General features: G+C 33.2%; 2 protein-coding genes and 1 long non-coding RNA gene across 3 annotated transcripts; all 3 read left to right on the plus strand.

Moving 5' to 3' along the window:
• Positions 1 to 373: 373 nt before the first annotated feature.
• Positions 374 to 3524, plus strand: LOC103855182. Its single transcript, XR_004458463.1, has 3 exons — positions 374 to 2569; positions 2677 to 2705; positions 2781 to 3524. It is a non-coding gene; the product is annotated as an uncharacterized LOC103855182 (long non-coding RNA).
• A 1448-nt stretch (positions 3525 to 4972) lies between these two features.
• Positions 4973 to 10707, plus strand: LOC103855183. Its single transcript, XM_009132142.3, has 11 exons — positions 4973 to 5190; positions 5876 to 6316; positions 6411 to 6588; positions 6673 to 6901; positions 6970 to 7109; positions 7216 to 7505; positions 7617 to 7829; positions 7896 to 8384; positions 8469 to 9137; positions 9578 to 10126; positions 10210 to 10707. The coding sequence occupies exons 2-11, from the start codon at positions 6044 to 6046 to the stop codon at positions 10432 to 10434; spliced, it is 3255 nt and encodes a 1084-aa protein (XP_009130390.1). The 5' UTR covers positions 4973 to 5190; positions 5876 to 6043; the 3' UTR covers positions 10435 to 10707.
• A 282-nt stretch (positions 10708 to 10989) lies between these two features.
• Positions 10990 to 24352, plus strand: LOC103855184 (putative syntaxin-131). The gene is made up of 18 exons (XM_009132143.3): positions 10990 to 11170; positions 11273 to 11314; positions 11735 to 11839; positions 11902 to 12007; positions 12088 to 12176; positions 12247 to 12320; positions 12389 to 12431; positions 12517 to 12577; positions 12671 to 12696; positions 12781 to 12858; positions 12942 to 13022; positions 13097 to 13162; positions 13250 to 14486; positions 14574 to 17094; positions 17186 to 19076; positions 19163 to 21271; positions 21359 to 24004; positions 24080 to 24352. The coding sequence occupies exons 2-13, from the start codon at positions 11297 to 11299 to the stop codon at positions 13430 to 13432; spliced, it is 930 nt and encodes a 309-aa protein (XP_009130391.1). The 5' UTR covers positions 10990 to 11170; positions 11273 to 11296; the 3' UTR covers positions 13433 to 14486; positions 14574 to 17094; positions 17186 to 19076; positions 19163 to 21271; positions 21359 to 24004; positions 24080 to 24352.
• Positions 24353 to 26222: the final 1870 nt, after the last annotated feature.

The raw sequence follows: 26222 nt of genomic DNA on the forward strand, positions 1-26222 counted from the left end.
TTCTTATAAGAATTTTAATCGTGTACATATGCTTCTTTTTTACGAGTTTTAATCAAACCGAAATAAATCAGATCCATGCAGAACTTTAATCTGGAAAGTAATTTATTAAGGTGAAAATAAAAAGTAAAGTTATGGCACAGACTGTTATGTAGTCTTTCGCACGGTGGCATCTCCATCAGAAAGGTCACGTCAGACTTGTTAAAGTGACACATGTGGATCCCATGCTGCTACTTTTACAAAATTTGTTTGAAGAAGAAAACTAATGCGATAACAAATTAGATCACATGATCTTGTTTATTCGCTAACTGCTTCTGCTTTTTAAACAAATAAATTTACCAACAGTTCATAATCATAATCACATATTACATTTCAGATTTTGAAACTACTATATCCACATTATGCAGACAGGATGGCTTAATCTCTTCGGCTATTCACAAGCCAAATGCGAGTTCACGTTTATTTTATTGTTTTAGCAGACGTTTCCACTTTTTTGTGTGTTATCTTGTAGTTTTACGATTTATATTTTGAGATAAAAGAATATAAGTAAACCGTATGCTTACAAACATGTGAAAACAAAAATTCGTGAAATTTTAGTCCACCTAGCTCTACTACCTAGTTTTATGCGTGCACATCTTGTATCCGACTTTTTCCCTATGCATAATTTTCGAATAATGTTTGAATTTAATTCTCTAAAATCTTGCTTCATTTTCATATTTTTTGCTGGTTAATTAGTTTTTTTGTTCGAATAACTTAACATTTAAATTTAAAGTCTCTCAAATTTCCTTTCATTTCTTTCTGTATATTGTTTGTTGATTAATTAGTTTTTTTTGTTTCTGTTGGTTACGTATCAGTGACGTCGTATTAAATCATATGGTTTAGAAAAGAGAAAAAGAAGGTAAAACTGCTGATGCAACGTAGAATCGACTGGCCAACTTTAGAGTACACGAAATTAAATGTGATTGTTTCCAGTGTAATGAAAAATATTGATATTTTGGTACACGAAAATGATGTGATTGCTTTTTTTTAAATAATGTGATTGTTTTTTTTTTTTTGGTAAAATAATGTGGTTGTTACCATCCATATAATACTACAACATGTATCGGAAAATGGAGTAGTAAGAATTTATTTCATAGAAACATTATGTTTATATACACATTAGAATTAATACAATGATTTGTATAAAGGCAAAAATCAAATGCATGACGATGCTGTTAAGTAAGACGTACGTTAGAGGTGAGTGTCATTTTCGCATCGCGATGTAATAAATTAGGTTAGATGGTTTGTTCAGCACTAGATTGATTTATTATTTTCGGTTAGGTGCGTCGTAATTGTAACGTGATCATCTACTAAGTTATTAACCGCATCCATTACTTGTGGCTTACTATAATCCAAAACGTTTTTATTCGAACATTAAAATACGATAGAACTTTAAATATGTAATCACGGTCTTGTGTGCAAGTGTTGGAAATAGCATGCATGTGTCATTTATTGATTATGATTTGTTACAAATTATGACAGATGTTTTGTCTGTAAAACTCTCTGTTTCTTGTCATTTAATAGCTTTAGAAAATTAATTTAGTTAGAGAAACTGGAAAAAAAAATTATTCTTGTTGGAAACAATTTGAACTTCAATGACATTAAAATGAAACAAAAGGAAGAAAAACCTGTGAAGAGGAGAAATTAACTTTTTTTAACTTTGTATGTGTTACAAAAAAAACTTTCTTTGACTTTTGGATATATGCGAAAAGTCCAGCCCATTTGGCTATTTGTGGGCCATGAGGGGTATATGAAAATACTATTTCCTTTTGGGAAAAATCTGTGATCTCCATAAGATAAGTGCTACATGAAATATACGTAAAGAACAAAGAAAAATGAAATATACATAAACTATATGAATTTTTTTTTGAACTGTCCAATTAACTAGACCAAGTGTTGGGGAGCATTTTCGTCTGTCCGTTTGATCTATGTGAAAAAGATACATCTTCTAGTCTTTACTTCTTTCACTAATGAGTCCGTTTGGCCATTTCTGTCCCGAGAATTATGAACCAGACTCATTTTCAAATTCTTCATGTAGTGTTTGGAACACATTAATTTCCGAGGTGAAGGCTGGCTAATCATATCCACTAGATCCGAGCAGTTCGTCTCGAAATGGATCGATTGTATTCTCTTGTCTCTCATACATAAAGCTTCTTAGAACAAGCCTTCCATTTCATCATGTAAGGTTAAGAGGCTCCTTTCTCACACTCTATAGAGACTGATTATAAAGTATTTTACCTTTACTTTGTCTTATTCTTTCACTTTAGAACCCACTCTTTACTCTTTTTTTAGACATTCTCTCTAGGTGTATAGGTTCTTTTTCTTTTTAATATGTACACATACTTGTTTTTCAGAAGTGTGCTATTTTATTATGTATGATGCAGGAATATAGAGAGAAAGTTGGGTTAAGGAACATCACATTTTCAATTCAGAAAGAAGAGAGAAGCTGGTGGCCACAAATCTGAAATCAGAAGAGAAACCTGCACCTTACATTAAGGTGGACTGGAATAAATGGTGCGATGAGGATGAAGAGGTCACATGTTGATTAAGTAGATTTACATCAACAATGCATACATTAGATCTCAGTTTTGTCTAATCTCGTTTTGTCTAACAATAGACTCTATTTTTGTTTCTTTTCAGCTGAAATAGCCTCTGATGATGAGAGTCTAGTAAGTGTTTGTTTGTTACTATTGTTGTTTTGCTATGCCACTCTGATTGATTATTTAACTTCTTTACTTCCATAGTTTGTTGATCAAGATTGTGAAAGCAGCGATGACGATGGATTGCTCTGTAAGTCTAAACAACCTTAATCTTCTTACCTGCAAGTAGAAAACTAAGTGAAGATTGATGCATCATTGTGCTGCAGGCCAAAGTTTTAATGGCATCATTATACTTTGAGCCTTTTTGTTATTATAGATCTTACATAAAAAGTTGTGTTTGATCGTGTAAGTCATCCAAAAGAGCATGGAATATTCTTAACTCACATATTTTTATCATCTTATAGAGACTTCTTTGCATACATTATACCCGTTTAGCTAATCCTCATTAAGGCGAATATTCTTACACTTGTTCAAATGTTAAGGTTAACAACAGGTTTGAATTTTCAATATTTGGTGGGCTAAATAAACCAATATAAACAAACAGAACATGGCAGTTTTTTTTCATTGTCTACAGATATAGATTCTGCTACGTATACGGTATATTACATGGCAACTTACATGTAACATGTTTGGTAAGTCAATACAGACTTCAGTTTATCATCTTACAGTCACAAAGACAGAGAAAAATACAGTACTATTAAACAAGTAATATCTGAAGAAGCAAGACAAGGGAAGTGGACGTGGGATATCATTTTTTTTTCTTTTCGAAACACACTTATATTAAACAGACAGGATCAACAAGATGCTTGCGGTTCTTGAGCAGAAGATCTTGTGGGTTAACCCTGACTGTGGTCTGAAGACAAGGAAGTACACTGAGGTCAAGCCAGCAGAGCCGGTCTTGGAAGGAAGCCAATGAAGCTTCTGCTTCCGGCCGCACAATATTATGATTTTAAACGGCCACATTTGGACAGAAAGTCCTTAGTATCTTAGTGGTTTGGCTTGGTGTTGTTAGTGTTCAAGGTCGTGGGTTCGAGTGACTTCGGCCACATTTTTTATTTTGGCTTCTAGCCACCTAATTACTAAGACCGGCTCTGCAAGCCAGCACTTAAGAACATGGTTGATGCAGCTAAGCTTATCCGCTCCCAGCTCGCTAGTGCCAAGTGAAGAAGCTTGAAGATATTATTTATTATTTCATGGATTTTTCTTCATGGTTTGTGTTTCTTTGATTTGAATAACTTTTCTTCCAAGAAAATGTTGTACCCAAAGTTAGGTTTTAATGTAATCTCTCTCTCTCTCTCTCTCTCTCTCTCTCTCTCTCTCTCTCTCTCTCTCTCTCTCTCTCTCTCTCTCTCTCTCTCTCTCTCTCTCTCTCTCTCTCTCTCTCTCTCTCTCTCTCTCTCTCTCTCTCTCGTTGAAGAGGAGTTTTTTTTTTGGCAGTGTTATATGTACGTTTCTTGTTGAATGAGAATATTTATATCCTATACAGATCCCAGCAAAAGACAATAACTAAAGGAAAATAATATCAAAATCACTAGTGTTGTAGAATTAATAATCCAATAGTAGTATAATAAGACTGATTATACGATACCATGAAAAGTTTAAAGCCAAAGGTGCATGGTTTTACACTTTAATTACGATCCATGCATTATATAATGGTGTTATGTGTAGACTTGACGTGGCCTATATACTAGAGAAGTAAAAGTATTTCATGTTTTCATGGTATAAGCTTTGTTAGATTTATTTATTTTTTTCTATGACAATGATGGATGACAAATAGGAGGGATGGATCATTAATCAATGGATGAAATGAAGCCATGAGAAATGCAAAATTATTATGAATTTGCTTAATATTTACAATGTTAATCTTAGGCCAGAAACTTCTCTTTCAGCTAGCAGGTTTCTCTCAGCTCTCTGTGACATGGACATATGAATGGCAAAGAGAAGACGTGACGTCCAATAACAGAGGTCCACGTCATCAACTTTTGTCACAGTAGCTGACGCGTCACGTTATACCTTTTAGCCTTTCCCATGATTTAGCATCTGTCAAAATCACTCTTTTACCGTTTTATCCCTCAGAATTTTCAGAAAAAGGTGGTGGTGGGAGAGAAGTATTCTCGGGTTCAGACAGTTTTTTGACTGTGTGTAAGAAGACATCGACTCACTACAGACATGTCGCACGTGTTGCCAGATGTCGCACAAAGAGCCATTCGCTCCGGAGCAAACCTGTTTCGGTGGCTGGAGAGAGACGAGCTATGACTTCATTATCAACTGTAAGGGCTTTATCGTCATTTAACAGTCTATGTACAATTACGTACCTACCCTCACCTCTTCCCCCTTTTCTCTACGTTCATTCAGAAACTCTCGTGTTTACGCCTCTGGTTCTCTAAGGAGGGTATATTCTGTGTTTGATTCGCTTCTTCACACATTGAATTTTTCACAGAAGATTCCATTGTCCTCATTTATCCTCTCTTCCTCTGTAATAATAAATACATCTCTTTGTTGATCGATTCTCCTCTGTCTTGTTCAAAAAAAAACATCGGGAGTTCGATTTCAGGTAAACAGACATTAGTTCTCTCCCTCTCTTCTGTCTGATTAGTTTAAACTCAATGTCAGTTCATAAATTACATTAAAAATCGTTTTTTTTTTTCAATCTGTCTGATGACTGATTTGGAAAATGGGGAGATTTTATTTTTTAAATTTAAAGTCTTGATTTTGAGTGATGGGTTCTTTCAAAACTGCAAATTTTTGAGTTTTCTCCAGAGGGTAATTAGCGTTGTAACGTGTCTTGGGGGGGGGATCGAGTTTATAATGTTCTGTCATTCTCGATTTGTGTGCTTTTTTATCTAAGTTTATCAATTGAATTAATGAGTTCCTCACCAAATGCTATCACTTTAATACTGATTAGAGATCTAAGCTCAATGTTCGTTTGTGTTATGTCAAAGGTGCCATCTTTTCCCTGGATCTTTGTATTGTATCTCATTCCTTGACTGATTTTTTTGCTTATTGTATCCAATTTACACGTCTCTAGTGTTGTTTGAGTATATCACTAAACGAGATTCTTTGCTTTGTGGTTGGTGGAAGTATTAGTCACTTGAAGCTGTGTTTAGATGCTTATTCTGTTTCTTTAATTCAGAAAAGGAGCTATGCTTTCCCTAACTCCTTTTAACTTGTTTATTCTTTGTTGTTAATGTTATAAATTCAAAAATATTTAACACTCTTCTTTGTTTTTTGATGATCAGGACTTTTCTGCGCTCTTAATGAAGTGATTGGGAAGATTTTTTTAGCTCTGGATGGCATTAGAGGGCAAATACAAATCCTCTTGATTGCTCTTTTTGTTTAAGTTATTTGAAAGAGTCTTTACTCTTTGGAGGTAGACATAACATTAACATTCTTACCGCCTAGAGATTATGGAAGTGTCAGTCTCTCCGCAACCCCACAAGATGAAGCTGCAAACTCCTCGTAAAAGCTCGCTTTCTGGAGCTAAGAAAGATCTGTGGGTTGCTATACGAGAAGGCTCATTGGTCGATGTCGAATCAGCACTGAACGTACTGAAGAAGAGCGGTGGCATTCTGAATTTAAGGAACGCATGTGGTCTCACTCCTCTGCATATTGCAGTCTGGAGAAACCACATTCCTATTGTTAGGAGACTTCTAGCTGCTGGCGCTGATCCTGATGCTAGGGTTCGTTCGTCACCTATCATTAGCTTGTGTCTTCTTTGTATATATGAGCATTTATAATCTGATAGTTGTAGTTACTCCTTTGTTTTTGCTTCAGGATGGAGAATCTGGTTGGAGTAGTCTTCACAGAGCTTTGCATTTTGGCCATCTCGCGGTGGCTAGTGTGCTAATTGACTCGGGTGCTTCTTTTACTCTAGAAGACATAAAGTCAAGAACACCGGTTGACTTGGTCTCAGGCCCAGTGGCTCAGGTCATTGGTGAGAAGCACAATTCAGGTGACTAACCTCTTCCCAACCTTCATATTATGGGAATAAACTTAAATCTTTTGGTCACTCTTTTTCATTTTCTGAACTTTTCAGTGGCTACAGAGGTGTTCAGCTGGGGTAATGGTGCAAACTACCAACTTGGAACTGGCAATCAAGATGTTCAGAAGCTACCAGGCAGAGTTGATTCACTGCATGGTTGTTTTATTAAGTCGGTCTCTGCTGCGAAGTTTCATAGTGTTGCCATTAGTTCCCATGGAGAAGTCTACACTTGGGGGTTTGGAAGAGGTGGTCGCCTTGGACATCCTGAATTTGACATCCACAGGTACTAATTGATATGGATGGTCTTCTGATCCCAACTGAGTTCTTAATTTTCTTTATTTATTATCTCAGTGGTCAAGCTGCAGTTATCACTCCTCGGAAGGTGATATCTGGTTTAGGATCTCGCAGAGTGAAGGCAGTTGCAGCAGCTAAGCACCATACTGTTATTGCTACTGAAACCGGAGACGTGTTAACTTGGGGTTCCAATAGAGGTAAAATCATTTATTAAGCTTCTTATTTTTCAGTAAAATGGTATCTCTAACTCAAGTTCTAGTTTAGACCTACCCTCTAAGCCCTTGTATTGTGATGCTCATGTAGAGGGGCAGCTTGGTTATACGTCGGTAGATACTCAGGCAACACCTCGCAAAGTGACTTCGTTGAAAGCGAAGATTGTAGCTGTTTCTGCGGCAAACAAACACACCGCTGTAGTTTCTGACTGCGGTGAAGTTTTCACTTGGGGATGCAACAAGGAAGGTCAGCTTGGTTACGGAACCTCCAACTCAGCTTCAAACTATTTCCCTAGATTGGTTGATTACTTGAAAGGAAAAGTTTTCACGGCCATCTCATCTGCTAAATACCACACTCTTGTGTTACGAGAAGACGGAGAGGTAAACTTTCTGACTACTTGTAGTTATGTTAAAACGTTTGATGTTCATTGAATGTATATGATCTTTTGGATTTATGTTTCTTTAGTATTTCTTTCTTGCTTCTGTGACCAGGTGTACACTTGGGGTCATCGGCTGGTGACTCCTAGACGTGTTAATGTTTCCCGGAATCTGAAGAAAGCTGGGAACACACTATTGAATTTTCATAGAAGGAGACCTCTTAGAGTGACTGCAATAGCTGCAGGAATGGTACACAGCATGGCTCTAGCAGAAGATGGTGCATTGTTTTATTGGGTTTCTTCTGACTCCAATCTCAAAGGCCAACAGGTTAATTAAAATTAAATAAGTTAATGTGGTTCTCTTAATAAGAATCTAAAGAAAATTCCTCTGCAGTTGCATAGTCTGCAAGGGAAAACAGTTGTGAGCATTTCAGCTGGTAAATATTGGGCATCTGCTGCTACAAGCACAGGCGAAGTCTACATGTGGGATGGGAAGACATGCAAAGACGTGCCACCGTCTCTTTCTCGCATCCACAACTTGAAAAGAGCAACCACAGTTGCTGTTGGCGAAACACATCTCCTGGTTGTTGCTTCTCTGTATCACCCTGTCTACGCTCCTGCCGCGCTTAACAAGTATCTGACTGTGCAAGCGGGTGAAGAACAACATGAAGAGCTGGACGAGGGTTTTATGTTTGATGATGTGGAATCTGCTAACGTGTTACCATCCAAGCAACATGATAATCCCAAGGAGAGGTCAGTGCCTAGCTTGAAGAGTTTATGCGAGAAAGTGGCTGCGGAGTGTATAGTAGAGCCTCGAAATGCTATTCAACTTCTTGAAATTGCGGATTCACTTGGAGCTCATGACCTGAAGAAGTACTGTGAGGTAATAATACTAAACCTCACTGTTCTGTTTTGATGTTTTCTCTGATGATTACCTTACCTTACACTGTTATTCTTCTTCCTGCAGGACCTTGTGATCCGAAACCTTGACTTTATTTTAACCGTTTCTCCCCAAACAATAGCAAACACATCACCTGACGTTCTCGCCAATCTTGAGAAACTACTAGACGACAGATCATCTGAACCGTGGAGCTGCCGACCACTTCCAACGCCAACAGCTACATTCCCTGTTGTTATAGATAGCGAAGAGGAGGAAAGCGAGAGCGATATGTTACGAACTCGTGACAACCATGTGATGAAACACTTCTCCTGCGTTACTGAAGGATCCTCCTTCTTGCAACCAGAGGATGATGAGATGGCTCAACGTAACACCAAAGAAGTCAGGGCGTTGAGGAAGAAGCTGCAACAGATTGAGATCCTTGAAGCAAAGCTAACGAGAGGACAAGCCCTTGATGGTCAGCAAATAGCAAAGCTTCAGAAGAAACTAGATATCGAAAGTTCGCTTGTGGAACTTGGTATCTCCGTTGAAGAGTCACCAGAGGGGAGATCATCTTCAGGATTGCCACTTGATGGAAAGGCTAACAAGAAGGCTGATGGTTTAAGGAAAAAGAAGAAAAAGGGTAAACAGAGGTTTGCACAAGTTGAGACTCTCCCTGAGTTTGGTGAAGTTAAAGTGGAGATGGATGCAATCCTCAATAAAGAAACCGAGGAAACCTCTGAAACTATCAAACCAAAGGTTAGTTCATTATTGTTCATGATCAAGTTCTAAAAATGGGTCTAGGCATTGGTTTTCTTATAGTCCGATTTATATGCTTCAAATTGGTTTAAACTTGGAACCGGTTTTAATCGATATAAATTAGTCAAAATCTGTTAATACAAATCCAAAATTTATCTAATTTTTTTTTGTTTGGTATATCTAATTTTTATAATTCATCAAAATAATTTTATAATTAAATCCAGAAAACTAAACTATCTTATATAAATGTAATATATTATATATATATATATATATATATATTATAAATCAATAATTCACGCCTAGGCCACAAAGCCCTATAAGACGCCTAGTTAGAGTTCTGTTGAATAATCATGTTTTGGTACTTTTAAACCACTTAGCGATTTCTTGAACATTGTTCATGTTCTGTTGAATAATAGTGTTTTACTACTTTCAAATAGGACGGCAATGCTATGTTGGATGTGACGATGGTTAGTGAGTTCACCAAAGAAGCAGACTCAGTCTCACTCTCGCAGAAGAAAGACAATCCACCTGATTCACCTAGAAGCAAGAAAGTTGCAACGAAAGCAAACAAGAAGAAGAACAGAAAGGGAGGACTGTCCATGTTCTTAACCGGTGCTCTTGATGATAACCCTAAACCCATTGTTGCTCCTCCGCCACCAAAGCCCAAGAGCGAAGGTCCTGCGTGGGGAGGTGCTGCTAAGGTGATTTCAAAGGGGTACTCTTCTCTTCGAGATATTCAAGACGAACAAAGCAAGACTCCTCAGCCTCATGAGCAGCCTGTTAGGACTACTAAACATCAGTTAGGGGATGAGTCTTGTGGTAAGATACTATTGAGTTCTTTCTTGACCTCGAAGCCGATTCCTGTGGAATCAACGAGAAGTTTGCAGCAGCAATGTGATGTGGAAAAGGGAACTCCTCCTTGGGCTTCTTCTGCAACTCCTCCTCACGTTTCTCGACCTTCTCTCAGAGACATCCAAATGCAGCAGGTGCGTTGTTTCTCTATTCTGGCAAGAGCTCAAAAGAAACAAACAAGATTGTTTTGTTACTTATTCTTTTGTCTTAATGTTAGGTGAAGAAGCAACAGTCTCTGTCCCACAGTCCAAAGATGAAAACATCAGGCTTCACTGTTGCAACAGGGCAAGGATCTCCATCAGAATCTCCTGGAGCTAACCGCTGGTTCAAACCAGAGGTTGATGCTCCATCATCAATCCGATCTATCCAGGTGGAAGAGAAAGCAATGAAGGATTTGCGCCGATTCTACAGCAATGTGAAGGTAGTCAGGAACCAGAACTGAATGAGACATCATTACCTTTCTCAACAGGTCTCATTCTCTCAAAAGTGTTGTAGTTGTAGTTGTACTTGTACAGATGCTGTCTCGACTGTACATTGGGGTTTCCCCTAAAGTCGGCAGCCATTTTCTCTTTCTTTTTCTTTTAAGTTGTTAGCTGTGAGAGTGATGCTCATGTTCATGTACATCGTTGGTGTACCTGAAGCTCTTTATTAGTCTCTTCACAAACTATTTTAGATGTACTCTTGAAATAACAATAAGAAGCTTGGATAAATCATTCTTTACAGAAGTGTTGTATTTGGTTTGATATGATGATTTATGATCTATGAACTTGCGCCATTGCCAAACGTGTGTGCTTAGGTTGCCTTGTGTTGCAAGAAAGGTATGAGGATAGATACAGACATTGTTTGTGTTTGATTTATTTATTCTTCATGTAAAAAAAATACAGTCCCAAAAATTAAGAGTTTGACTAAATATTTGAGTAGTGATGTGTTGTCATCAACAAGATTTGCCAATTTTTTTTGTTGTTAAAAGAAAAAAAAAGACTACATAAAATATCAAATGAGATTTCAACCAGTGACCCTAACCTTACGTTTCTAACAATCTCATTTTGGGCTCTGCTTTATAGGCTTCTCTCTTGTTCTCTTTAGATTATCTTTTTTTATTAATTGTTTAGGATTAACAAAGGAACACACAAAAAGAAAGAGAACAAGGGAGATCTGGGTTTATATGATAAAACCAGGTTTGTTTTCCTTCTAATTAATTCTAATTATGGCCATTTCTTGAACTTTTATCTGGAATTTGGGTTTGATTGCTCAACAAGTTTCTTTCTCCTGTCTTATAGATCTCTAACCAAAGTTCTCCGACAATGAACGACCTCTTAAAGGTTTGTCTCATCTTATTCCTTCCCAACTTTTATCCCTTTCCCTTTGGACATTACGTGATCACCACCATGATCTTGTTTCCCTGTAATTAATGTGTCTTTGTTACAAGAAACGCTTACGTGCAGATTAATTATACAAACAGAAGTGAAATATCTTTTAATGTCATCTCTAACTACTTTTTAGAGAAATAGAACCTCGTAGGGCTTATTACTTGTGTTACAAGATTTGTATGTTACAACATCTCTGTAGCTCGATATTTTCCCCTGGGAAATTCAACGATTGCTCGAACAATTGTTTACAGATAAATCTTGAGATTTATGTGGGACTTAGTGGAATATATATATTGATATAAACAAACACAAACTAAAGATTTGGATTTTGTCAAGCTTAATATTAGATGAAGTGAACATATTGTTGGACAGGGTTCTTCAGAGTTCTCGAGAGATCGATCTAATAGAAGCGATACTGAGTCAGGACATGGCCCAGGTAACTCTGGAGATCTCGGCCTCGCTGGTTTCTTCAATAAGGTAAGCTTTTTATTCCATGTCAAATGTGTATATGTGGCATTGAGATCATATCAACTTTTCAGGTCCAAGAAATCGAAAAGCAATATGAGAAGCTTGATAAGCATCTCAAGAAGCTTCAGGGGGCACACGAGGAGACTAAAGCCGTCACCAAGGCTCCCGCAATGAAATGTAATTCAAACACAGTTCGAGTTCTAAGACTTCGAAACAAGTTCTTGATTCAACATGAAATGAAATTTGGTGTTCTGTAGCAATCAAACAAAGGATGGAGAGAGATGTTGATGAAGTGGGAAAAATCTCTCGTTTCATCAAAGGAAAGATCGAAGAACTGGACCGGGAGGTTAGGCTTAGACTGCATCTCTTTTTATGATATGTTCGTCTTTGTTTAAGACCAGCCTTGATTTCTATAGAATCTGGAGAACCGGAGTAAACCGGGATGTGGGAAAGGAACTGGAGTAGACAGAACAAGAACAGCTACAACTATGTGAGTTTTGCTTCCTTTTATCTATTGCTACTCTCTCTGTCTTCCTAATGAGTTTTCTTTAACCTCAGCGCGGTTAAAAAGAAGTTCAAGGACAAGATATCTGAATTCCAAGTAAGCTGGTTCTGAAAAATTCTCATAAGCATAAGCTCTCTTAAGAAAAGAAAGTTGCCCTAAGATTTTAATTTGTTTGTTGCAGACTCTAAGACAAAACATTCACCAAGAATACAGAGAAGTTGTAGAGAGGCGTGTTTTCACAGGTTTTATATTGAGAATCTGTCTTAAGATTCAATGATCCTCTGATAGCGAATTCATTTTTTTTTTGTGGTGTTTTGATTCTTAAACAATGGTAGTGACTGGCCAACAAGCTGATGAAGAGGCAATGACATAGATTTTTCTCAACTTAAATCTACTTAATTGGTTCTTGTATCAGCTCATGATAATCTTTTTTTCTGGTGTGTAGATGGTTGATCGATTGATTGAAACCGGAGACAGTGAGCAGATTTTCCAGAAAGCAATCATGGAGCAGGGACGAGGTCAGGTTGGTAACATGACTTACGTATGCAACAAGGCAACAGTTACGTGTGTATCAAGTTAGGTCATTTTCTATCTCCATGCGTGCAGATAATGGATACACTGGCTGAGATTCAGGAACGCCATGATGCTGTCAGAGATTTAGAGAAGAAACTCCTTGACCTACAACAGGTAAAACCTCTATCCACCATTTACCAAAATTCTCAAAATTTTCGAAATGATTCACCTCTTTGGTGGGTTGGTAGGTGTTTCTTGATATGGCCGTGCTGGTGGATGCACAGGGAGAGATGCTAGACAACATAGAGAACATGGTAAACATTCTCTTCATCACCTTTGATGAAATACTCTTGAGTTTAGATTTCTCCAACACCCTTCTTGTTCTGTTTCTGCTCTAACAGGTCTCCAGCGCTGTGGACCATGTTCAATCCGGGAACAACCAGCTATCAAAGGCACTAAAGAAACAGAAAAGTTCGAGGAAATGGATGTGCATTGCCATCCTCATCCTTCTTATCATCGTCATCATTACCGTTGTCTCTGTTCTCAAACCATGGACACAGAAACATGGTGCACATGGTGCCTAAAGTTTTCTCCCCTCTGCCTTGCTTCTGAAGCTTCTGTATACAAGAGTATAAACTGCATATACATACATGTATCATCGCATCAAATAACATCCTTCCACTGTCACTTATCAAAATGATTTATTCTTTTAACTGGATCAATGAATGAATTAACTATTCTACAACTGCCAGAGGCAGAACATCCCAGTCTTAATGAATATTGAATATTAGAGAGAAAGTAACTTAAACCGGTTCATATTTCGGTTTACAATTCTCGGTTTAAGCTACATACCAATACCTCAATCATATCATTGATATTTTGTTTTATATTTTTTCGGTTCTATACAACCGATAAATCACAAACCTCGCATCCAAACCCAATTTGTTTTGCCGGTTCAATTAGTTTGGTCCATATATACCGGGTGTTATTTTGATAAATCCACACGAGGTGGTGGTTTAGGTATAAACTCGGTTTATGGATTTATTTGATCATGATTCGCTTCTTCTGTTGAAACATGAAAAAAATCTTCTGGAATTTGCTGTATATAACTGTTGATAATCACAAGAGGACAAATCTTTCTTCAAGATTTGGGCTTGTACAGTATGTTATTTTTATATTAAATGTGATAAATAATCAGTTTAGTATTTATGTATAACTACAAATTCAGATAATACATTATCTTGTAGATTTTTTCCCATAATTTGATAAGAAAATTAACTAATTCAATACCATTTTCATTCTATTTAAAGCCATAATACTCACGACCATTTTAGTCATAGTATATTCAAAGCTTACAATTTTAAACTAATTTGGTCTTATGGATTTTTTAATTGAATTTGCTAAAGAAATCAATTTTGTCTTTATGTATATTTATTTATGAAATTTAAATAATACATATCTTGATTATTTTCTTTCCATAATTTGATAAGAAAGTTGACTAAATCAATACCATTTTCATCCTATAAAATGTCTCCCACAACATTGATCATATACCAGTATTTTTCTCAACATCTAAAACAATGGAGAAGATCATATCAATGAAGTTTACCTTTGTTATCTTCTTAGTTGTTACATCCGGTAAGTTTTATATTTCATATGTAACATAAAATTTCAAATACACAAGCTTTTATTTATAACAACAACAATACTGGTTTGCTTTTCTAGTGATGAGTATTGAGGCAACAAGGTCATTACCCGAAGAAGCTCTTGAAACTATGTTGCAGGGTGAATCTTTGCCGTATGGTGAGGAAAAAATCCACTGCCAAAAATGGTGTCATGTAGAATGTTTTCCGATTCCTTTTAGTAAAAAATGTTATTGTGTGTGCACACAATAATATATATGATCAGTCGATACCCAAAAATAAGAATATGTGTTTCGGTTTCTCTCTTATAATTATATCAAAAACGACTTGGCCAGTTATGTTATTGTGTAATGATTTCTGTCCACTTTTTTTTTTTTATGAATTTAAGATGGGCAATGGATCTCTGTGGGGAAAAACAGTTTATAATATCCAAAGCTCTCCAGAGAAAAAAATGGTCAGATACACTACAAGAAAATACACCTTTTTTAGAGGCCAAAAAAATGCCATCTAAGAATATTATAGTGTTTTAATAAGTGATGTATCATCGCCCGTCATAATAGGTCATTAGATAACAATTTTTTACGTTACTATCGTATTGTGATAAACTATAATGCTTTTTCATATGCAATCAAAAACTTTTTAATAACGTTCATTTTTTGTTATTATTTATGTTATTAATATAAAAAATAAATAAAAAAATACAAATAAAACTATAAAAAATTTATATATTGAAATTGCAATTATAATTTAAATTAGATTTATAAATTAAAATTGAATTACAATGATTCATAAATTAAAACTAGTTTACATATAAAAATAACAAAATGTAAACAAAAAAATAAACTAAAGAAAAATTAAACCTAAAAATACCTAACTCCTCGTGCTTGCGCGTCCGTCTTTCTCTTTGCTTACTCCAGCCGCCTCCTTTACCGGATCTGTCAACCATCATCAGGAACTCCTCCACCATCTTCAAACACATCTGTTGTCCTCCTCCATCCTCGACGCTTCAGCCACCCCCATCTTCAAACACATCTGTTGCATATACATACATGTATCACCGCATCAAACAACATCCTTCCACTGTCACTATCAAAATGATGTATTTCTTTTGACTGGATCAATGAACGAATTAACTATTGTACAACTTCCAGAGGCAGAACATCCCAGTCTTGACGAATATGAATATTAGAGAGAAAGTAACTACCAACCGGCTCAAATTCGGTTTTTGAATATTCTCGGTTTAAGCTACATACCAATACCCCAATCATATCATTTGATCTTTTTCTTTTCGGTTTCATACAACCGATAAATCACAAACCTCGCATCCAAGCCCAATTTCTTTTCCCGGTTCAGTTAGTCTGGTCTATATAGACCGGGTGTTACTTTGTTAAATCCACACGAGGTGGTGGTGGTTTAGGTATTTATTTGATCATGATTCTCTGCTTCTTTTGAGGCAGGAAACATCTTCTGGATTTTCCTGTATATAACTGTTAACTAAGAGTTTTCATGCACCATGCCAATAATTTAAATATATTTTAATTATCTTAATTTAACAATTTATATTTAAACATTATTATTTTTATCTTCATTTTATCAATATGGAGAACATAAAATAAAATTTTAATTATATGTAGTCTTTTTTTTGTTTGGTTTAATTATTTTTTATTTTATTTTATTTAAAATTGATAAATTAAAATTCTTCTTTCTCAGAATTATTTATAGGATAATGACTATTTATTTAAATATGTATATTATCCCCTAGATTTGTAGTTATATATATATATATGTATATTAATAAATTTTGGATTTTTATTGTAGTTAAAATATGTTAAACTGGTAAAAATAAACATGTTAATTTATTTAATGAACCAATAAATTTAAATAAAATTCCAATCAAATTAATATCAACTAAAAATTATTTTATTAGTATTGTTTCAGTTTTGTATTTGTAGGGTACACTCAATAAATAATTTTGATTATATATATATATATACCAATTTTTAGAAACATAAATAAGAAATTAGTTATTACTATATATATTTCAAAAATCTTGACAAAAATATTTTTTGTAAAAAAAAAAATTACATTAATGGTTTTGATGTACAAGTTATTAGTATTACCTTATTTAAAAAAAAATCTTTCCAAAAAAATAAAAATTTATGAAGTAAATTATATAAATCATTATTAAGTGATGTCATGTTATATAAATTCTTAAAGACATGTTATCTTTTTATAGTGACATGTTATTTTTATTAGTTAAAAGAATGTGGTAATGACACATGTCAAAATCACTTATCAAATCATGTGTAGGGATAATCACAAGAGGACAAAATTTTCTTCCAGATTTGGGCTTATGTTTTTTTTTATTATATGTGATCAATAATCAATTTAGTATTTATGTATATCTACAAACTCAGATAATACATTATCTTGCAGATTTTCTTTCCATATTTGATAAGAAAATTAACTAAATCAACATCATTTTCATTCTACAAAATGGTTCCCACAACACTGATCAGAAACCATTATTTTCTCAACATCTAAAACAATGGAAAAGATATCAATGAAGTTTGCTCTTGTTATTTTCTTAGTTGCTGCATCCGGTAAGTTTCGTATTTCAAATGTAAGATAAAAAATTTAAGACGCAAATTTTTATTTTATAACAACAACAATAGTACTGTTTTGGTTTTGTAGTGGTGAGTATTGAGGCAACACGGTTATTAACCGAAGAAGCTCTTGAGACTGTTTTCCTTGGTGAATCTTTGCCGCATGGTGAGGAAAAAAATCATTTTGGATCTCTCTTGCACTGCCAGAAAGGGTGGCATGTGGGATGTTATACCGTTCCTCCTGCTGATTATGTAACATGTACTTGTTTTCACGACTAATCTGATCCTTCTTAATCGAATCGTCAAAGAATAATGTGCTTTTCTAATATTAATGAAAAACTGGGCCAGTTATGTTCTATCATGTCATTGTGGAATGATTTCTGTCGAGTTTCTTGAACTTAAGGTGGGCAAAGCTGTGTTACAAAAAAAAAGTGGGCAAAGGTCTCCAACAAAAAAGAAATAGTCATGGTCATGGCTCTCTCTCTAACTTATTCATCGATGAGCAACAATGATAATACTACCGACATAAATAGATTGTTCATTGTGTTTGTTATGTAGTGAATATAACTGTAAATAGCAAACCCTAAGCTCTAAAAGTATATTTTAAAATTATTTTAAAATATTTTGTCAAAATAGAAGAATAAATGTGGACAAACAACAATCACATCGTAGTGAAGAAACTCTTGAAACTGTGTTGCATGGTGAATCTTTGCCGCATGGTGTGAAACTACGAGATCCTAACTGCAAGAAAGGCTATCGTGTATTCGTGTGCTACGAGGTCCTAACCAAAGAAGAAAGGTCTCGTCGTGTGTTATGTATTTCCAAACCATATGTCGTAACATCTTGTATATGCAACTGATATTCTTTAATCGAACAAATAAGAGTATATGATAAACCTATTATACTGTGTTGAATCAAAATATATCATTCATGTCAAATAAGAGTATAAGAAACTTCAACTCCTTCGTCAAGCCAACAACCAAAAAGGATAAAATAGAAACCTCACAGCCATGCATGTATTCTCTAACATGGGTGGAAAGAAAGGGACAATCTTTAAAGCAAATCGAGCAGTCAAATGCAAAAGTTTTGTTTGTACAGTAGAAACTCCATAATTAATACTCGAAAAAAAAAATTCACTTTGGACCAGTGTAAACTTTGAAAAAATTCGACAACATAATATTTTTTTGAATTTTTTTAATGTAAATATATGGTCTCAATATCAATATAAATTAATAATTAGTTTGTATGTAGTTTATACAAATATGAACCACAAATATTGTATAGTTTGTTTCCTTGTTTTTATTCACTGTCAAATTTATCTTTAATTAACTTTTATTAATTTTTTAAAATATATTGATGTTACTATATCATTTCAATTTTCAATGTATTTACATTTATGGTATATATTTTTTATACACAAATTGATCGAATATGAACAACAAAAAATTATAAAAAATTTAAATAATACATATACCATTAAATAAATTATTTTTCTTATTTTTTACATAAAATATATTTTAAATTACATAAATATAAAAAAAATATTTTAAACAAATTATTAATAACTCTATAAATTAATAAAATATCAAAATTTGAATATTATTTTATATAATTTTTACTGTATGTAGGGTTTCTGGTCCTAATCTAATTAAAGCAGTTATGCTCACCAACATTTTAGTCATAGTGTATTAAAGTTTACAATTTTAAACTGATTTGGTCTTATGCTTTTTTTTTTTAATTAAATTTGGTAAAGAAATTAATTTAGTCTTTATGTATACTTATGAAATTTAAATAAAACATATCTTGATGATTTCTTTCCATAATTTGATAAGAAAGTTGACTAAATCAATACCGTTTTTATCCTATAAAAGGCTCCCACAACATTGATCAGATACCAGTATTTTTCTCAACATTTAAAACAATGGAGAAGATCATATCAATGAAGTTTGCCTTTGTTATCTTTTTAGTGGTTACATCCGGTAAATTTCGTATTTCATATGAAACATAAAATTTAAAACACACAAGTTTTTATTTATAATAACAATAATACTGGTTGGTTTTGTAGTGATGAGTATTGAGGCAACAAGGTTATTATCCGAAGAAGCTCTTCAAACTATGTTGCAGGGTGAATCTTTGCCGCATGGTGAAGAAAAGTTCCATTTTGGTCGTCACTGTCCAAAAGGGTGTCATGTGGAATGTAATCCCGATCCTTTTGTTGTAAGATGTGGTTGTGTGTGTAACCATTAATCTGATCCCTTTTAATCGATCTGTATAAATAAAAATATATATTTTTCTCTTATAATTATATCAATAAACGACTTGGCCAGTTATGTGATTGTGTAATGATTTCTGTCCTGATTTTTTTTATGAATTTAAGATGAGCAATGGATCTATGTGGTAAAAAAACAGCTTACAATATCCAAAGCTCTCCGGAAAAAAAAGAATATGGTCAGATGGGGTCAGGTTTCAAATTGTCAGACAAGAAGTTTCTATCAATTTGGGCAGCTTCTTGTCTTCTTCTTAAGGGTTCGAATATTACTTTATCAAGGCTCTTGTTGCAGCTTCGGTTATTTTTATTTCTTTAATCCTCGACCACAATGTTTAGTTGCATTTCTATATATAAAAGATTTTTAGTTCCCTGTAAAAAAGTCAAGAAGAGTTTAGTGCACATCACATGAACAAGTCTGAAAAACATTGTTGGGTTGTGTTTGATTCCATCGTTCGTTACACACAACTGGGATTTACACAGAAGTTTATATCCTCTTGAACAAATTTTTCTGGAAGAACAATGAAAAACTGTTAATCTTCGTACAGTAGGAAACACTAATGTTCTTACCAAAAAAAAAAGAAACACTCTAATGTAGAGCTGATATACTCCTAACACAGTTTTTGTATATCTTACTGGATTTTACTTTTTCTTTTTATTCTTGGTTTCCTGTGATGATGATGGTTCATGTTTTCTTAGTGCCTTAGTGGTTCATACACTTCTAAGCCAGTGTGGGTTTTAGCTGAATGTTTACAGCTTTTAAACTCTTTTTCATGAGAATTTGCTAAATGTGTCTCTGATGATAAGTTCCATGTCGGTCCTTACCTACATTACAACTATAGTTTAGTTTGAGAGACTGTAGATGGATACTAAATCATGAAAATATGGTATAACTGCGATTCTTGACCCAAACTATGACATCTGTTTTACCAAAAAAAACTATGACATCTGCAAGGTTGAATCTATTTTTATTTTGGTAAACTCTTAAATTATTATGCCAATTTTTAATTTGTGAAATTACAAAGATAACTTATATTGAAGTAGTGTGAAAATTTAAACTAAACATCATAGCCCAAGATGAAAATGAAACAAACCTGTAGTAATAGCAGAAGAAAGTCGGAAAGGCAGCTAAGCAACGAGACAAGTTTGGACCAATGAATCTGTATATATTTGTTGTGAAAAAATGAATCTTTATATATTTTACAGCATAAAAATATCGCAGTGAAGTTAAACCTCTCAACTGGCTATCTTTGTAATATAAATATAAATTAATTATTAGTATGTATATAATTTATATAACATAAACCATATATATTGTATAGTTCTTTTTATTGACATTAAAATCTACCTTTAACTTTTTTTTAAAAAAAATTCTAAATATATTGATGTTAGATCATTATAATTTTAAAATGCAATAGCATTTATGGTATATATTTTCTATAAACTAAATGATTGATTTTAAACACCATAAAATTTATATCTATAAAATTAATCAATATATATACCATAAAATAAAATATTATCTTATTTTTACATAAAACCAAATTGTATATTATATAAATCTAAAAATATTTTAATAAATTAATAAATTAGCAAAATCCAAATATTATTGATTTATAGAGGTTTTACTGTATGTAGGGTTTTTTGGTCCTAATGTAATTAAAGCCATAATTTGGTCTTATGGAGTTTTTAATTAAATTTACAAAAGAAATCAATTTAGTCTTTATGTATATTTATGAAATTTCCATAATTTGATAAGAAAGTTGAATAAATCAAATACCATTTTCATCCTATAAAATGGCTCTCACTACATTGATCAGATACCAGTATTTTTCTCAACATCTAAAACAATGGAGAAGATCATATCAATGAAGTTTGCCGTTGTTATCTTCTTAGTTGTTACATCCGGTAAGTTTTGTACTTCATATGTAACATAAAATTTCAAACACACAAGCTTTTATATATAACAACAGAAATACTGGTTTGGTTTTTTAGTGATGAGTATTGAGGCAACAAGGTTATTACCCGAAGAAACTCTTGAAACTATGTTGCAGAGTGAATCTTTGCCGCATGGTGAGGAAAAAATCCACTGCCAAAAAGGGTGTCATGTAGAATGTTTTCCCGATCCTTTTATTGCAAGATGTTCTTGTGTGTGCAAACATTAATCTGATCTTTTTTAGTCGATAATCACATATAAAAATATCGGTTTCTTTCTTATAATTATATCAATAAACAACTTGGCCAGTTATGTTATTGTGTAATGATTTATGTCCAGTTTTTTTTATGAATTTAAGATGGTCAATGGATCTGTGTGGTAAAAAAAACAGCTTGTAAAATATCCATAGCTCTCCAGAAAAAAATATGGTCAGATGGAGTCAGGTTTCAAGTTGTCAGACAAGAAGTTTCTATCAATTTGAGCAGCTTCGGTTATTTTTATTTCTTTAATCCTCGACCACTATGTTTAGTTACATTTCTACAAAAGGGTTGTTAGTTCTCTGTAGAAAAAGCCAGAAGAGTTTAGTGCACATCACATGAACAAGTCTGAAAAACATTTTTGGGTTGTGTTTGATTCCATCGTTCGTTACACACAACTGGGATTTACACACAAGTTTATATCCTCTTGAACAAATCTTTCTAAAAGAACATGAAAAACTGTTGATCTTTTTACAGGAAGAAACACTCTAATGTAGAGCTAATATTCTCTTAGCACAGTCCTTGTATTCTTCCTGGATTTACTTTTTCTTTTTATTCTTGGTTTCTTGTGATGATGGTTCATGTTTTCTTAGTGGTTCATAACATTTCTAAGCCAGTGTGGGTTTTAGCTGAATGTTTACACCTTTTAACTCTTTTTCATGAGCAATTTGCTAAATGTGTCTTTGATGATAAGTTCCATGTCGGTCCTTTTCCACATTACAACTATATGGTAAATGAATTTGGTTTGAGAGATTTTGGATGGATACTATAAATCATGCAAATATGGTATAACTGCGATTCTGGACCCAAACTAAATGACTTATGCAAGATTGAATCTGTATATATATTTTTGGTAAAGTGTTGAATTATTATGTCAGTTTCTAATCTGTGACAGAAATTACAAAGATAATTTATATCATAGTGCGAAATTTTAAATTAAACATCAAACCCTAAGATGACAATGAAACAAACCTGTAGTAAGAGCGGAACAAAGTCGAAAAGGCAGCTAAGCAATGTCTTCGGACCAACGAATCTGTATATATTTTAAGCATAAAAATATTGCAATGAAGTTAACTGGTTATAAGGTGTTTGAGTGTTTCTATGCAATACGTAAACATCAAAACTAATTTAAGCTATCACATCAGACTGCCTTGGTTTCCGTAAACAGTCGGTTCTGTGAGCCTGGACAGCTTAAATTTTTGGTCAAGATTTGCGAACTACTTACTGATGATGCAGCTATTGGTATCCAAGGCGTGGCCAAAGTTTAGATGCCAGCAGTTGGAGCTTATGGAAAGATTAAGAAAATTGGAGTGGTGAAAATTGGTGAAAGAGGATAGAGTAACTAAAACAGGGGCTTTCCTCATTGCTCAAAGTGTGATATAGCTTGATTATGCTCAAAATCTTCGGTAGCTGCAGGTTCACCGTTTTAGATGGCAGGCTTCTTTGAGAATGAGGAAATTGATCCCTCTATTTAGTTGAAACTTCGAGTGGTGGCTGTCAAGATTTTTTGGGATGACTATTTATTTAAATATGTATATTATCCCCTAGATTTCTAGTTATATATTTAAATATATATATATTTAAATATATATATATATATATATATATATATGCATATTAATAAATTTTGGATTTTTATTGTAGTTAAAATATGTTAAATTGGCTAAAAATAAACATGTTAATTTATTTAATGAACCAATAAATTTAAATAAAATTCCAATCAAATTAATATCAACTAAAAATTATTGTACTAGTATTGTTTCAGTTTTACATTTGTAGGGTACACTCAATAAATAATTTTGATTATATATATATATATATATATATATATATATATATATACAAAATGTTTAGAAACATAAATAAGAAATTAGTTATTACTATATATATTTCAAAAATCTTTGCAAAAATATTTTTTTGTAAAAAAAAATTACAATAATGGTTTTGATGTATAAATTATTCGTATTACCTTATTAAAAAAAAATCTTTCTAAAAAAAATAAACATTTATAAGTAAATTATATAAATTATTATTAAGTGATGTCATGTTATAAATTCTTAAAGACATGTTATCTTTTTTTTAGTGACATGTTATTTTTTTTAGTTAAAAGAATATGGTAATGACACATGTCACAATCACTTATCAAATCATGCGTAGGGATAATCACAAGAGGATAAAATTTTCTTCCAGATTTGGGCTTATGTTTTTTATTATATGTGATAAATAATCAATTTAGTATTTATGTATATCTACAAACTCAGATAATATATTATTTTGCAGATTTTCTTTCCATATTTTGATAAGAAAATTAACTAAATCAACATCATTTTCATTCTATAAAATGGTTCCCACAACACTGATCAGAAACCATTATTTTCTCAACATTTAAAACAATGGAAAAGATATCAATGAAGTTTGCTCTTGTTATTTTCTTAGTTGTTGCATCCGGTAAATAAGTTTGGTATTTCATATGTAATATAAAAGTTCTAAAACCCAAATTTTTATTTATAACAACAACGATAGTGTACTGTTTTGGTTTTGCAGTGATGAGTATTGAGGCAACACGGTTATTAACCGAAGAAGCTCTTGAAACTGTTCTGCATGGTGAATCTTTGCCGCATGGCGAGGAAAAATTCCATTTTGGTGTTCACTGCGAGAAAGGGTGCCATGAGGAATGTTATCCCGATCAATTTATTACAAGATGTTTTTGTGTGTGCCCATAATCTGATACTATCCTGAAATAATAATGTGCTTTTCTAATATTAATGAAAAAACTGGTCCAGTTATGTTCTATCATGTTATTGTGTAATGATTTCTATCCAGTTTCTTGAATTTAAGGTGGGTAAAGCTCTCCAGCAAAAAATATATAGTCATGGTCCAGTCTCTCGCTCTCTCTAATTCATCGATGAGCAACAATGATAATACAATCGAGAAAAATAGATTGTTCATTGTATTTTTATGTAGTGAAATAACTGTAAATAGTAAACCCTAAGACCTAAAAATATTTCTTAAAATATTTTTTTCAAAATAGAAGAATAAAATGTGGACAAACAAAAATCAGATCCTAGTGAAGAAACTCTTTAAACTGTGTTGCTTGGTGAATCTTGGCTGCATAGTGTGAAACTACGAGATCCTAACTGAAGGAAGGGTTTCGTGTGCTACGCAGTGTTTTTAAAACCGGACCGACTTGGTGGTTGAACCAGGTTCGAACATGAACCAGTTACATAGTCGGGTTTGGTGTAATAATTGGTTCGCTCACTAATCGGTTACGTAGCCAGATTAGATCTCAGAGTTATTAAACTGATAAAAACTATTAAAACTATCAAAATCTCTAAATAATCCATATAAACATAAAATTAGTTTTTTTTGTCAACAGCATTACAGACTCATATTGACCCTGTAAACCACACTGGGAGATGTTGATCCATGTGAACGACAAAAGACATATTGAATTTTCCGGTAAATTCGTTATATACTGAAGAATATGATCTTTAGTGTTGTTTTAAAATTTGTAAACACATTTTGCATTTGTATTAATGTATATTAAACTCTATTTCATGGTACATGTGCGTCGTTTAAATTTTTTGTCAATTAATTTAGTAAAACTTCATAATACTCTCTAAATTGGTTGACTAACCACTATAAAATTGCTATTTTCTAGAAAAACGGTAACAAAAAAAGGTTCCAAACCTCTTTAACCCCTACGAAATATTTAATTTTTCGGTAAATGCTTTATACACTGAAGCCTATGATCTTTACTGTTGTTTTAATATTTATAAACACTTTCTATATTTGTATTCATGTATATTAAACTCTCTTTCATGGTACATGGGCATCGTTTAAATTTTTTGTCAATTAATTTAGTAAAACTTAATAATACTCCCTAAATTAGTTGACTAACCACTGTAAAATCGCTATTATCTAGAAAAACGGAGACAACAAAGGTTTCATCACTCTTTGACCTTCATCATATGTTCGTGAAAGATGAAACTATGCATTAAAATAGAATTTTCAATTTTTAAAAGTTTTCTCAAAATCTATGGGTTAACCTTACAAAAATAATGAATTTTCGGTAAATTCTATATACTGAAGCATATGATCTTTAGTGTTGTTTTAAAATTTCTAAACATATTTTGCATTTGTATTAATGTATATTAAACTCTATTTCATGGTACATGTGCGTCGTTTAAATTTTTTGTCAATTAATTTAGTAAAACTTCATAATACTCCCTAAATTGGTTGACTAACCACTATAAAATCGCTATTTTCTAGAAAAACGGTGACAACAAAGGTTCCAAACCTCTTTGACCTTCATCATATGTTAGTGAGGGATGCAACTATGCATTAAAATAGAATTTTCATTTTTTTGAATTTTTCTCAAAATCTATGGGTTAACCCCTAGGAAATATTTAATTTTCGGTAAATGCTCTATATACTGAAGCCTATGATCTTTATGTTGTTTTAATATTTATAAACACATTCTATATTTGTATTAATGTATATTAAACTCTCTTTCATGGTACATGGGCATCGTTTAAATTTTTTGTCAATTAATTTAGTAAAACTTCATAATACTCCCTAAATTGGTTGACTAACCACTATAAAATCGCTATTTTCTAGAAAAACGGAGACAACAAAGGTTCCAAACCTCTTTGACCTTCATCAT

This window comes from Brassica rapa, chromosome A05 (assembly GCF_000309985.2).
Source record: "Brassica rapa cultivar Chiifu-401-42 chromosome A05, CAAS_Brap_v3.01, whole genome shotgun sequence".
NCBI classification, from domain to species: domain Eukaryota; kingdom Viridiplantae; phylum Streptophyta; class Magnoliopsida; order Brassicales; family Brassicaceae; genus Brassica; species Brassica rapa.

What these genes read in the sequence shown, in the direction of transcription:
- LOC103855183 (XM_009132142.3), top strand. Translation starts at nt 6,044, where the DNA reads ATGGAAGTGTCAGTCTCTCCGCAACCCCACAAGATGAAGCTGCAAACT. An exon ending in AACTTGGGGTTCCAATAGAG is followed by an intron (nt 7,110 to 7,215) that starts GTAAAATCATTT and finishes ATGCTCATGTAG; the next exon opens with AGGGGCAGCTTGGTTATACG. An exon ending in GAGACATCCAAATGCAGCAG is followed by an intron (nt 10,127 to 10,209) that starts GTGCGTTGTTTC and finishes TCTTAATGTTAG; the next exon opens with GTGAAGAAGCAACAGTCTCT.
- LOC103855184 (XM_009132143.3), top strand. An exon ending in AGAGAGGCGTGTTTTCACAG is followed by an intron (nt 12,578 to 12,670) that starts GTTTTATATTGA and finishes AAACAATGGTAG; the next exon opens with TGACTGGCCAACAAGCTGAT. An exon ending in GCCAACAAGCTGATGAAGAG is followed by an intron (nt 12,697 to 12,780) that starts GCAATGACATAG and finishes TCTGGTGTGTAG; the next exon opens with ATGGTTGATCGATTGATTGA.